A 13,411-nucleotide genomic window follows, 5' to 3' on the forward strand; every position below is an offset into this window, starting at 1 on the left:
TGTATTTGTTCAGGGTAGGAGCTTACAGACACCAGGCCATAAAGCATAAGCTACTTCCTCACCAAAGTCTGTTTCCACGTGTTGGAGCAAGATGGCTGCCGACGTCTGCGAGGGCTCAGGCTTCCTGGGTTCCTCCCTTCCAGGGTCTTGCTTCTCTCTGGGCTCGGGGTTCCTCTCTTCCTGGGACTGGATTCTCTTTCCTCTGTGAGCTGACTTTCTGGGGCTCCAGCTTAAGTCTTCAGCATCAAACTCCAACATCAAAACTCTAACATCAGAAGCCTTCACCTTCGTCCTTTGCCTTTCATCTGTGCATCCCCACCCCAGGTACGGATCAGATTCCAAGCACAATCCAGTATTTCTTTTAGGAATTCATCATAATATCAAACTGCTCCAGGGACCAGGTGGTGGCCTTTAGCACTGCCGGGGAGGCCAGGGCCGCCTCCCTTGCAGCGTCCTTGTCCTAACCATGTCTGCGCAGTCCTCTTGGGCCATTGGAGTAGCACCGCAGGCTGCAGGGAGGCGCCGCCCCGTCCGGCTGGCGCTGAGCTTCAGCAGAACGTAGCCGGTCAGCGATGAGCTCTGGAGCCTCTCCGTGCGCTCTGTCCCCACCGCTTGCTCAGTTTCATCCCTGGGGAGGAGTCCACTGCACCAGTGGACCACACCTTGTTGGTGCACTGTGGCTGGATGTGGGTTGTTTGCATGTCTTCCTCTTACACGCACAGCTTCCGTGAGTAGTGTGAACACCTGCCCCACACCCGCACGTGGACAGAGGCTGTGCCAGCGGTAGAATTCTGTGGAGCGTGGGCACGTCCAGCTACACTGATTGTACCAATTTCCATTCGCTCCGTGGTGGGCGAGAGCGCCCTCTGTTCCGCGTCCTTGCCAGCTGAATGTTGTGTGGCTTTTTACCTGGGGGCCTCATGGAGGGCATGCAGTGTGGTTTAAATGGACGTGTCCCAGCTGATTAAAAGGCCCACTACCCAGAACTGAGACCCTGGGCCCCGTGGAGACGGCACGACCATGGCTCGCTGAACGGAGAGGGGCGCTGTGGTGCTGCGTGGCGGGGAACTTGTGGGAAATGTTCCCTCTGGAACTAGCCAGAAGTACGCCCTCCAGAACTTTCTGGAACTCTGCCCTATAGCATGCTAGAGGAAGCTGTGCACTGAGAGGTGTCTTCCTGGAAGCACTGTGCAGCAAAACTGCCTGAGGAGAGGTGCCAGCAGAAGGGCCCAGCTCCTGGGGCTGCGGGATTCAGTGCTCTGTGGGAGCTGGGTGCGAGGAGCTCCACGTGCTGCCTGGACCTCCAGGAGAGTCTGGCAGAGCCAGGAAGGAAACCCTGCCCTCCGGCAGTGTCCACCCAGCGCCGAGCAGGCCAGCTGGTCTAGGTCCTCTAGGTCCATTTTTATAGTATAGGCACTAAAGGGTGAATGTGGAACAGCGAGGCAATACAGTGATAAGTAGTACAGCCACCTTTCCTCATGTTCCGACTCTCCTCACGCCTTGTCTCCTCAGGTGCTCCTTCTGCCCCATCTTCTCGCTCCCCTCTTTTGGAGGCTCCAGTTCTCATCTGTTCGACCCTCTCCTCTGCATCTCTTGTCTTCCGTATTTCCCACCCTTTCATCTCTCCATGTTTTTGCTGAGCTATATTCTTCTGACCTGTTTCTAATTTACTGATTGTCTTTTCATCTGAGTCTAATCTGCTATTAAAACAATCCATCGAATTCATTTCGGCCACTGTATCTTTCAGTTTTGGGGTTTCTGGTTGTTTCCTAGGTTAGCCTGGGCACTCTGCAAAGCAGAGCCAGGAAGGGATGAAATGTGCGAGGATTATTGAAGAATCTGCCTGCACGAAAGGAAATGGGGAGGGAAGCAGCAGAAGCTGAGAGGACCCTCACACTGATGCAGATCTGGCCCAGCGTGGCGGGAACAGCAAAGGCAGGGGGGCAAAGCCCCTGGGACCACGGACCTTCTAAGGAAAGTTCAGCCCGTGTGCCGAGGAGGTGCCAAGCCTGAGCTGGCCGCGGGAGGAGTCGGCCCCACGTCTCCACAGATAGGTCTGCCTTGGCCTCCCGCCATGCTCAGCAACTGGCCAGAGCAGCTGTGGGGAGTGTGGCCTCGGCGCTAACCCGGGATGATCTCAGAGCATGGCCACAGGGCCCTTGGCCAGTTTCAGTCTCTGTAGAGGGTGGTCTACAAGATAGGTTCTCCTAGCCGCCACCATTATTTTGCTATGTTATTTATTTTAGTTTCCAGTTCTATGACAAAATTTTTAATCTTCTGTCTTGTGGAGCATAGGAAGCAGAATCTATTTCCTAAAAACTATCCGTATCTGGAGCCTCTGGGTATCTAAGTTTGCTGAGGGTTGCCAATGCGATATGCCAGAAATGGGTTGGCTTTTGCAATGGGAATGCATTAGGCTAAATGCTCACAGTTCTGAAGCTGGAAAAATGTCCAAATCAAGGCATCTGGGACAGCTCTCTCCCCAAAGGTCAGCTGCTGGCCAGCCTGGACACCTGCCCCATGGCAGGGCACAAGGGTGGCTCTGCCAGCCTCTGCCTGTCCCCGAGCTCAGCTGTGGGGATCAGGCACATGGTGGCATAGCAGGGTGGCGTAGCGGGGTTGTGGCTGCCCCCCTCCTCTGGGCCTCCTTGCCAGTCCTGCTTCAGCTGCTCGTCTGTGGCTTTTCTCTTTCCTGGGTCCATTGATTCCCGGCTTCTGTCTCTGTGGCTTTGGCTCTGGCTCCTGCATTTGTAAAGGACTTCAGTGAGAGGATCAAGACCCACGCTGGGCCATGCCCCACTGGAGCAATCTATCGAATGGCTCCTAACTGATCTGTTCTAAGCAACGTTCACAGTGGGTTCCATTTAAGAACTTAATTTTGTTGTCTGTGATTTCCAGTGTTTCTCTGTTCCTCCTCACATACTTAGTTATCCTCAGTGTGTGCTGGTCATCCTAATTAAAAGATTATAAAAATAATTTGAAAAAAAATAGAGGCCAAGGATGACATTTCTTTCTGTGGAAAGGTTTTTCAGTTCTCACATGCCCCTGAGCACAACTCTAGAATCTGAGAGGGAGCTTCACCGGGTGGTCCTTAGTTCCAGGGTGCAGCCTGAGGAGGGCCTGACCTGGGAGTTCAGCTCTTGGTGGGCCCTGAGCTCTGGCTTTCTTCCCAAGCCTTCCACACTACGTGAAGGACCACTCCAGCCTCTCAGCCGCACCCTCTACAGCTGGCGACAACCCCAGGGCAGATATGAGCGCCTCTGGAAAGCATTCTTCTGGGTCTCTGCCCAGTAATTTTCCCGTACATTGTTCACTCTCCAGTGTTTATATGCAGATTTTTAAAATAGTTTGCCTTAGCTTGCCACAGGGCTGATGGTGCAAAGTACCAAAAATGGGTCGGCTTTTTTTTTTTAAGATTTTACTTTATTTTATTTATTTCTCTCCCCCCCCCCAAGTTGTCTGCTCTCTGTGTCCATTCACTGTGTCTTCTGTGACCGCTTCCATCCTTATCAGTGTCACCGGGAATCTGTTTCTTTTTGTTGCATCATCTTGCTGTGTCAGCTCTCCGTGTGTGCGGCGCCATTCCTGGGCAGGCTGCACTTTCGCACTGGGCGGCTCTCCCTGTAGGGCACACTCCTTGCGTGTGGGGCTCCCCTACGCGGGGGACACCCCTGCGTGGCATGGCACTCCTTGTGCGCATCAGCACTGCGCATGGGCCAGCTCCACACGGGTCAAGGAGGCCCGGGGTTTGAACTGGTAGGTGGACGCTCTATCTCCTGGGCCAAGTCCGTTTCCCGGGTCAGCTCTTATAATGGGAATTTTATTTAGGGTAAAAGCTTACAGTTCTGAACTACGAGAAGTCCACCTCAAGGCATCACCAGAGGTGCTTTCTCACCATTCGGCATCCTGGGGTCCTGCCACACGGCCAACACAGCCCCCATCTCTGCCTGGTCCCTGCCTTCCCCTCCAGCACCCACCGTGCCCCTCTAGGAGCCCAGCCGTGGGCGCCGGGCCTCGGGCTTCCCGGGCCTTGTCAGTCTCGGCTGCTCCGCTTTCTTCTGAGCTCAGCCGTGGGCACCGGGCCTCGGGCTTGTCTCTTGCCGGGCCTCCTTGCTCAGTCTCGGCTGCTCTACATTCTTCCTGAATTCGTCTTGGCCCGTCAGGCACGTGGTTCGTCTCTTCAGGCCTGAGCGGCCGCGGGGGCCCAGCCTCCTGGGGCTCCGTGCTTAGCTTTGGCTGCGAGCGGTCCTCGAGCTCTCTCACGTGGCACAGTCAGAAGTGGCGGGGCTGCCCTTCCGTGCCTCTCTCCGTGTCTCCTTATATCAGACCCAGCAAGGGGCGGGGCCGCAGCCCGAGTCACACCTCCCCGGTGCGGTCCCGTCGAGTCTCACATCCACAGCAGTGATTAGTTTAAACACCTGCTCTTTCTGTTTTGGGATTCATAAAAGACCTTCAAGTTGTCACGGAGTTCATACACCTTTTCAGATTTTCTGCTGAAGAATAATTGTCTTAAAAAACCTAGCCCAACATTATAGGAAGCAGAAGTTCTCTGTATGTTAAATTTTTAGAGCAGTTGTAGGCGTACACAAAGAAATTCTGTTTTTAATGGCTCAGTAGTTGGTAGTAATCATTTCAGGAAAAAGTTGAAGCGAAAACGTAACTTTGGACAAATCCGTGGATGAGTGTGCTCCTTGTAAGGCTCTTGAACTACATTTTTGTAGTTACGGTTTTATGATTACAGTCTATACCTTCATTAAGTGAAGGCTGTTCATGAAGGAGCGCAGGAAGAGAACGCACTCGCTCAACTCACGTTTGTGAGCACCTGCCGGGAGCCCGTCGTGCGTCACACGGTGGGGGGCGTTCTTCGGGAAGGACCCTGTGGCCAGCTGCCGGCCACGCCGCCTCTGACCTTTCGTGTTCGCTGTGTCTTCACGTAGACGTACACTCTGTATTTCATGGACCACCTGGTCAAGGCGCTGCGGGGGCTGTCCCTGTGTGAGCTTGCGGTGCCCGTGCTGCAGCTGGGCGTGCTCATCGCCGAGGCCGTGGTGGAGAGCAGGAGCCTGGCGGACCTCTACCACCTGCGGTCAGTGCCCCTTCCCCCGGGGGCCGGGGGGCGCTTAGTGACCGCAGTGAACCCTCCCGAGAGCCTTTTTAAGTAATCCTGTAGGTGAGAATGTGTAGATATAATGATAAAAGTTGGTAAAGCCAAGCAAATCAAAATGCTTGAATACCAGTGACATTTTTATGTTAAAACTTCTATGCAAACCTGATTTTACTAACTGTACTCTGGGTATTAAGAGAATATCCTGGCTTTAAAGAAATATACCCAGACGTACTTGGGAATAAAGAGGGATTGTGTCTGCCACTTACTCTCAAAAAGTTCATAAAAAATCTCACAAGGGAAGCGGACTTGGCGCAGTGGATAGGGCGTCCGCCTACCACATGGGAGGTCCATGGTTCAAACCCCAGGCCTCCTTGACCCGTGTGGAGCTGGTCCATGCGCAGTGCTGATGCGCGCAAGGAGTGCCGTGCCACGCAGGGGTGTCCCCCGCGTAGGGGAGCACCACACGCAAGGAGTGCACCCCGTAAGGAGAGCCGCCCAGCGCAAAAGAAAGTGCAGCCTGCCCAGGAATGGCGCCGCACACATGGAGAGCTGACACAACAAAAAGAAACACAGATTCCTGTGCCACTGACAACAACAGAAGCGGACAAAGAAGAACACACGGCAAATAGACACAGAGAACAGACAACTGGGGCGGGGCAGGGGGAAGGGGAGAAAAATAAATGTTTAAAAAAAAATCTCACTTAGGTATGGGGGAGGGAGAGCAATAAGGCGAGTGTGGTGAGGTGTCCATATTTAGGGAATCTGGGTACAGGATAGATGGGAATTCTTTGTAGTGTCTCTACAACTTTTTGGAGTCTGAAATCACTTCAAACTAGGGTTGTTTTTACCGAGAGCTGAGCAGAGCCCCTGGGGGGGGGTGGGCCGGCTGCCATGCCTCTCCCCTCCACGGGGGCCTGAGCGATGGGTGCGAATTACACACTCGTGTGGACAAATGACTAAAACCTTCTGAAATCTGATGGACTCAACCGTTATTTTCCCAGGAATTCTGCTGAGCTTTAAAACTTACGTTAAATGTAGCCGCTACGCATGTCCGTGTGCAGTGGGCGGCTGCTGTCGAGTCCACTGAAGGCAGCCCAGCACCACTCGGCCTCCAGGCCGGCCTCACGCGCCCCTCCCTTCCTTAGACTTGCACTGGTGAGTTGGGACCTGAAGCTGCGGGACGCGGCGGCGTACCACGAGGAGGTCGTCGGGCAGAAGTACATCAGCGAGGTGGAGCAAGCCAGGTGCGGTGGCCCAGCGCGGTGCGTCCCCGGGGCTCAGCGCCACTCCCAGCCCGAGGAGGGGCGCGGCCTGGAGCGGACAGCCGGGGTGACCTGGCCACCTGCGCATGCGGCCGGGAGCGGGGCAGAGGCCTGCGGTCAAGGACGCCCACCCAGCGGGTTACCGGGAAACCGCGCGGGTGCTGGCCTCAGGACGGAGGAGGGCGCTTCTGGGTGTGCCTGGGGGCAGCCGGGGCCAGCCCCCTCCCCCCCCGGCACCTCTGACCACCACGCAGGGCGCACGTGTGTCTTCTCTGGGACACGGACCCCTTGGGGTGCACGAGGGCTCGCAGGGACGCCAGCCGCACACACGGCGCGTGCTGGACGTGCGCATGCTGGGCCATGGAGGTCCAGCCACGCAGCCGGCCTCAGCCGGGCATCCCGGGGGCCGCTGCCGCGAGCGGGTGACCCGGCAAGCACGTCCCTGTCGGCTGGACCCCCCCAAGCCTCCCCTCCCCACAGCTCCCCCGAGACCACCCGCCCTGGAGCGCTTGTGAGGCCAGGACCAGCAGCTGCTCCTCCGGGGGCAACCGGCTCCCTGCGCAGGCCCTTGGGCCATCTCTGGCCGTGTCCCCTCAGCCCTAGCTCCTCACCTGTCACCACGGCTGGGCAGCGGGTGTCGGGGAGCCCAGCCGGGGGAGCAGGTACTCTCCCTTCACGCACCTGTGTTTCTCAGGTGAGCTTTAGAGCCGGGCTGGGTAGAGCAGGTGTTAATAACAACACGAGAAAGGTGGGCACCCTTCCTGAGCAGCTCAGGGCTCCGGGCAGCACCCTCGCGGCCTGGGGAGGGGCCGAAGCAGGGCGAGCAGGAAGCCAGCGAGACGTCCTGGCGCCTGAGGACGCGCGTCCCTGCGTGGGGACAGGTGTGCGTTGGCGTCTGGAGCAGTAGCCGCTGCAGGGGGTCTCCAGGCGCGCACTCGGCGACCGGCAGGGCGCGTCCACGGCTCGTTTTCTCGGAACGCCTCCGCGGCGCGGCGTCTTCACCTCCTGGAGCCTCCTCCCGGGAAGGGCCCTCCCGGCAACGCAGACGTTCATTTTATTTTACTTAATAGTGGGTGGGGGCAAGAAAGGACAGGAGAGGGGGCAGAGAGCGAGGGGCCTCGGGGTTCCGCCACGCCCAGCCTCCCAGGGAGCTGGAGCCCCTCGGTGTTGGGAGAACCTCACAGATGGTGGGGAGCGCCCGGGACACCCCGGGACCGGGTGCTGGCGGCGCCCCTGGCGGGGGCTCGTTCCCACAGCTAGGCGGGCGCGTGAGCGTGCCGGCGCGGGTCCAGGTGGCGGGGCCCCGGCGCATCCCTGCGTGGGGCGTCCCCACGGCTCCGGTTGTCACTCCGCCGGCTTCTGGGACGTGCTTTTCACTGTTCTCTTGCTTCGTGAGTGGTGCGTGGCCCTGTGCCCCGTCCCGCGGCGGCTGCACGGCGCCAGGGCGCGCCTCTGGAGTGCGGCACCTTCCCCCTGCGGGGATGGAGCGCAGGCCCCGGCACCGCCCGCGCACCACTGCGGCCCGCGCCGCCCTCTCTGACCGGCGGCGGCCTGCGCCCAGGCTGCTCGGGCGCTCGACACCGAGGGGCGCGCTGCGAGGGCGAGGCCAGGGCGAGCCCCTCCTGGCACGGGTCGGGTCTGCCGGAGCTCGAGCGGGGGCACAGCAGGGCCCGCGGGCAGGGCGCAGCGCAGAGGCGGCCTGCGGCGGGTGGCGGCTCCATGGGCCCTCAGGGGTCAGGCCGGGCGTGCGCAGGGGGGTCCCCAGAGCTGCAGGCCCCGAACGCGGGGCGAGGGCTGCAAAGGGGCCTTGGGAGGACGGCGGCAGAGGCGGGCGGCGACGGGACGGCGTGGGCCCGGCCGTGTCGGGGAGGCCGCGCGGGTCCGGGGTGGGGCCCAGGAGGCTCTGGTGCTGGGTTGTGGGGGGTGGGGTCGGGGACAGGAGCAGCTGGGGGGGGGTGTCCTGTTGAGAGCCCAGCAGGCCAGGCGGCGGGGCGGGCGGGGAGGCCGACCGGGCCAGGCCCCTGCACATGCCCGCCGGGGGCCTCTTCTGGGTGTGGGTTTGAAACGCGTGTCACTGAGGTGGGGACAGCAAGCTCCCAGCCGGAGCGGGAGTCTGGGCTCCGGGAGGAAAAGCAGCTGAGCGGACGTGGGGGCCGGGCGCCTCTAACTTGCCCGAGCTTCCTTTTTTATCTTTTAAGTGCTGTGGGAACAGCGGCGTCTCGTGGCTGTTTTAATCTGTGTTTCTGTGTTTCTTTGACGTCTAAGGAAGGGGAACAGTTCGTGTATTTATTGGCTGCTGCATCTCTCTTCTTGTGTGTTGTCTGTCTTCTATTAGCTGTAGAAAAGAAATCGCGCTGAAAAAGGAGAGAAACAAGGAGCCCGTGTTGGAGGAAAGCCTGCACCTGCAGGGCGAACCGGCGCCGCCAGCCCCCCACGCGGACATCAGGCCCCTGGTGGCCAAGGACAAGGTAGAGCCCGTGCTGGCAGGCGCTGCCTCCGCGCCCAGAACGGCGGCTCCCGCTGGCACTCGGAGCAGAGCACCCAGGCGCTTGGGCTGGATTCTGGGAAACCCAGAGTGAATCGAGGCCCCGAGAACCTTCCACGGAAGGCGAGCTCTTTGGGCCACGTGCTGTAGGGCAGCGCCTGCCACGGGTCCTGGCGGTGCCCCCGAGAGGCAGGGCCAAGCAGGGGGTCCCTGGTTCGTGGCCTCCAGGCTGCACGGGGTTCCCTCACTCAGGCTGCCCAGTGGGAAAGAAACCTCCCGACCCCACCCCCCATCCTGGACCACTTAGTTTACATGGAAGAGCAGTGGGCCACGACCGCCCTCCTCAGACACGCATTAGAGACCCTCTTCCTACTGCCCTGTGCAACTCAGAAGAGCATCAGAACGTGGGAGGGTGCCAGCCCCGCCCCTCTGTCCCCCACATCCGTGATGGCTCAGGGTCCGCCAGGTGACCCCCATGTCCATGACGGCTCGGGGTCCACCAGGTGACCCCCCATGTCTGTGACGGCTTGGGGTCTGCCAGGTGGAACCCCACTTCCATGATGACTCGGGGTCCTCTGCGTGGCCCCCACCCCGGGGGCGCCCTGTCAGCTCACAGGTAGGACAGCCAGGGCAGGAGGAGCTGGCGACTGGCCGTGGGGGCCGGCCCCCAGCTCTGGTGGGGTCCAGAGTGTGGGCGGAGGCAGCTGAGAAGACACGGGGTCCCAGGAGGGACAGGCACTTGTCCAGGGGACAGCAGGGCCCTGGGACTGGGACTCGTGGCAGAGGCCAGGACGCACGCGCCAGCCTAGGAGCCTGTCCTTGGTGGACACGGGGGTTGGGGACACGGCAGCTTAGGCCGCGGTGCTTTGCAGATTCTCAAGGTCAGTGGGGAGACGGGGAAGGGCCTGGACGGGACGTCCTTCCCCCACTTGTGGACCCTCAAGGCGGAAGTCCTCCTGGAGATGGACCTGTACCAGCCGGCGAGGCTGCTCCTCTCCGAAGCCCACCTGGCTTTCCAGGTAAGGAGCCAGCACCGCCCCATGCCCTGGGGTCCTCAGCCCGTCAGAAGCCACGCCCCTTTGCACCCCAGCAGCCCTGAGCCATCCTGGGCTCCCGCTCTAGAACGTCCTGTGCTTCCTTCTCCGGGGTCAAGCTTTGTCGGTCCCTGTCTCCTGCCCTTCGCCTGCTCCTGTGCTTTTCCACAACCCCCCACTTCCTGGCACCTCGGGGTGCCCCTCGCACCATCAGCTTGGCCTTTAGGGGCGTCCAGCCCAGCCCTGTGTGTCCAGCCTGGAACGGTGCGCGAGAACCTGGAGAGGCTGTGGCGGGCGTCCTCCCGGAAGTGTGGGGCTGGGTCCCGGCTGCTCCTGCGGGCTGCCCTGTCCAGCCGGGTCCTCCCTCACTGCGGCCCCTGCCCCGCGGAGGCCGGCCTTCCGGGGGCTGGACAGCCCCATGTCCCCCAGGTAGGGGCAAGGCCGGAGTGCCCGCTGCCACCTCCCTGCGCCACGCGGCCCAAGTCTCCACTGCGTTAAAGTCCGGCTGCTGTTTCCACCGTTGCTTAAAACCAGTTAAAGAGCAAACTGACGCCCCCGGGGGTCTGCACCAGCGTCAGGCTGCCTTCTCCCCGGACCCCTCAGGACCCCACACCCGGAGGCCCCGCTCCAGCCTCGCTCTCCTCAGCCGGGCTGCGGCCGCCATGGCCTCGGCTCCCAAACGCCCCCAGCTGCTCCCTCCTGAGCCCGGCTGCCCCCTCCGGAGCCCGGCTGCCCCCTCCTGAGCCCGGCTGCCCCCTCCTGAGCCCGGCTTCTCCCTCCTGAACCCAGCAGCCCCCTCCTGAGCCCGGCTGCCCCCTCCTGAGCCCGGCTTCTCCCTCCTGAGCCCAGTTGCTCCCTCCTGAGCCCGGCTGCCCCCTCCTGAGCCCGGCAGCCCCCTCCTGAGCCCAGCTGCCCCCTCCTGAGCCCGGCTGCCCCCTCCTGAGCCCAGCTGCCCCCTCCGGAGCCCAGCTGCCCCCTCCGGAGCCTGGCTGCCCCCTCCGGAGCCCGGCTGCCCCCTCCTGAGCCCGGCTGCCCCCTCCTGAGCCCGGCTTCTCCCTCCTGAGCCCAGCAGCCCCCTCCGGAGCCCGGCTGCCCCCTCCTGAGCCCGGCTGCCCCCTCCGGAGCCCGGCTGCCCCCTCCTGAGCCCGGCTGCCCCCTTCTGAGCCCGGCTTCTCCCTCCTGAGCCCGGCTTCTCCCTCCTGAGCCCAGCTGCCCCCTCCTGAGCCCGGCTTCTCCCTCCTGAGCCCAGCTGCCCCCTCCTGAGCCCGGCTGCCCCCTCCTGAGCCCGGCTGCCCCCTCCGGAGCCCGGCTGCCCCCTCCTGAGCCCGGCTGCCCCCTCCAGAGCCCGGCTGCCCCCTCCTGAGCCCGGCAGCCCCCTCCGGAGCCCGGCTGCCCCCTCCTGAGCCCGGCTGCCCCCTCCTGAGCCCTGCTGCCCCCTCCTGAGCCCAGCTGCCCCCTCCGGAGCCCGGCTGCCCCCTCCGGAGCCCGGCTGCCCCCTCCTGAGCCCTGCTGCCCCCTCCTGAGCCCAGCGCTCCCTCCTGAGCCCGGCTGCCCCCTCCTGAGCCCGGCTGCCCCCTCCTGAGCCCGGCTGCCCCCTCCGGAGCCCGGCTGCCCCCTCCTGAGCCCGGCAGCCCCCTCCGGAGCCCGGCTGCCCCCTCCTGAGCCCGGCTGCCCCCTCCTGAGCCCAGCGCTCCCTCCTGAGCCCGGCTGCCCCCTCCTGAGCCCAGCTGCCCCCTCCTGAGCCCGGCTGCCCCCTCCTGAGCCCGGCTGCTCCCTCCTGAGCCTGCTGCCCCCTCCTGAGGTCAGCAGCCCCCTCCTGAGCCCAGCTGCCCCCTCCCAGCCGGCGGCGCCTCGAGCACAGGTGGCCGGCAGCTCTGCAGCGGCCTGGTTTAGGAGAGGACTTCCAGGGTGAGCACGCCCTCATGGGACTTGGCGCCATTGCAGCCTTGCGCGCTCACTTCTCCTGCAGGAGGCCTGCTTTCCTCCAAGGGCAGGGGACACGTGCAGCCGCTTTGGGCAGAGGACGCAGCATGAAGATGGCTGCTGACCTGCCCTAGACAGCCTCGGCCCAGCACAGGCCCAGGACAGCCCAGGCCAGCGGGGCGGGCAGCTCCTGGGCCGGTCAAGGCTGGAGGCCAGACTTCAGCCAGGCATGGAGGGAGGAGCCAGGGGCAAGGAGCAGTGGGGAGGGAGCAGTGCGGCGTGGCAGGGCAGGAGCAGCGGGGCAGGGAGGAATGCTTCTTGCTGCCAGGCCCAGAGTTGCCAGTGGAGGGAGCGGGAGCAGTTCACCGGCCAAGCCCAGGAGGTGGGGGCAAGGGGAGATGTGGGGGGTGGGGAGGGGGAGAGGGGGGCCTACGGGGCAGCCCCCTAGTGGCCAGCGCCTCGGCTGTTCCCTCTGCCCTGCCCGGCAGTCAGAGCTGTGCTGTGGAAGGTGCTGGCAGCTGGGGTGGGGTGGGCTGCGGGCAGGTGGGGGCTGCCGACCTCGCCCATGGGGGGGGGGGGAGCGCTCAGAGGAGGGGAAGGGAGGCCCCGGGCAAGGGTGCCCGGCCGCCAGCGCTGCAGGTGGTCCTGCCTGCAGTGGGGGCTCTGGAGCAGGTGGGGGCCGGGAAACGAGCCTGCACATGAGCCAGACTCCAGTGCGGGGCGGGCGAAGGGGCAGCCGGTGCAGGTGACGGCCTCACAGCTTTGTGCTGAGCGTCCTCCCTGCAGTGTTCCCGAAGGGGAGCTACATGGAGGAGAGGGGGTGGCTGGGGGGGCGGGGGAAGGAACCTGGAGTCGGGGCGCTGTAGACACGGGACAGTAGAGTGCAGGTTTCAGGCGAGGACAGGTGTGGGCAGGTTCTAGGCAGTGGGGACAGGTGTGGGCAGGTTTCAGGTTCTGGGGCAGGTGTGTGCAAATGGAGTCAGGAGGGAGCCTGGGCCCAGGGAAGGGACACGCGGGTGTGGGAGGGCGTGGGCACTTGGGGGCGGGCAGCCTCCTCTGCAGGTGTGAGGACGGCCACGCCTCTTGGGAGCCCAGGAGGATGCGGCAGGGACAGGTGCTTCTGGGGCTCGAGGCGTGGCCAGAGAAATGCCCAGGAGGCGGAGGAGGTGACGTTAGCTCTGGGGACACGGGGAAGGAATCGGCGGGGGCTGAGCCAGCCTCTGGCCCTGACAGCCCACGTACCTGGCAGCCCCACATCCCCGACCTTGTGTGACCCATGGAGCCCACCCCAGACAGACCCCTGGCTCCTCGCTGGCCCTCCCTGGAGCAGTCGCCGTGTGGCCTTTACTGTTGCGTGCCACGGGTACCTGTCGCAGGATGTTGGATGCTTTTGCTTTACTTAACGCTCCATCTTACCAAAAGCAGAAGTCCTCGCCTGCACCTGTGGAAGTCGGCCCCTGGCCATGTCGTCCAGAGGGAGCCCACCTGCCTGCCCCATGCCCCCACTGCGGCCCCTGGCCCTTGGGGACACCTGGTGCTGGCTGCCGCCTCCTGGGATCACCCTCCAGGGCCACTCCTCTCCTCCCTGTCCCCCACCTCC

The 13,411-nt window shown here is 62.9% G+C and overlaps 1 protein-coding gene across 3 annotated transcripts in view; it reads left to right on the forward strand.

Moving 5' to 3' along the window:
* CFAP46 (cilia and flagella associated protein 46) overlaps window positions 1-13,411 on the forward strand; it is a 134,597-nt gene that overhangs the window by 81,671 nt on the left and 39,515 nt on the right. For all 3 annotated transcript variants that reach the window (XM_058298090.1, XM_071215607.1, XM_058298091.2), the window contains 4 exons: window positions 4,938-5,086; window positions 6,253-6,351; window positions 8,705-8,837; window positions 9,727-9,873. In XM_058298090.1, coding sequence (XP_058154073.1) covers window positions 4,938-5,086; window positions 6,253-6,351; window positions 8,705-8,837; window positions 9,727-9,873 — 528 coding nt within the window. The remainder of the gene's footprint in view (window positions 1-4,937; window positions 5,087-6,252; window positions 6,352-8,704; window positions 8,838-9,726; window positions 9,874-13,411) is intronic.

This window comes from Dasypus novemcinctus, chromosome 6, assembly GCF_030445035.2.
Source record: "Dasypus novemcinctus isolate mDasNov1 chromosome 6, mDasNov1.1.hap2, whole genome shotgun sequence".
NCBI lineage: Eukaryota > Metazoa > Chordata > Mammalia > Cingulata > Dasypodidae > Dasypus > Dasypus novemcinctus.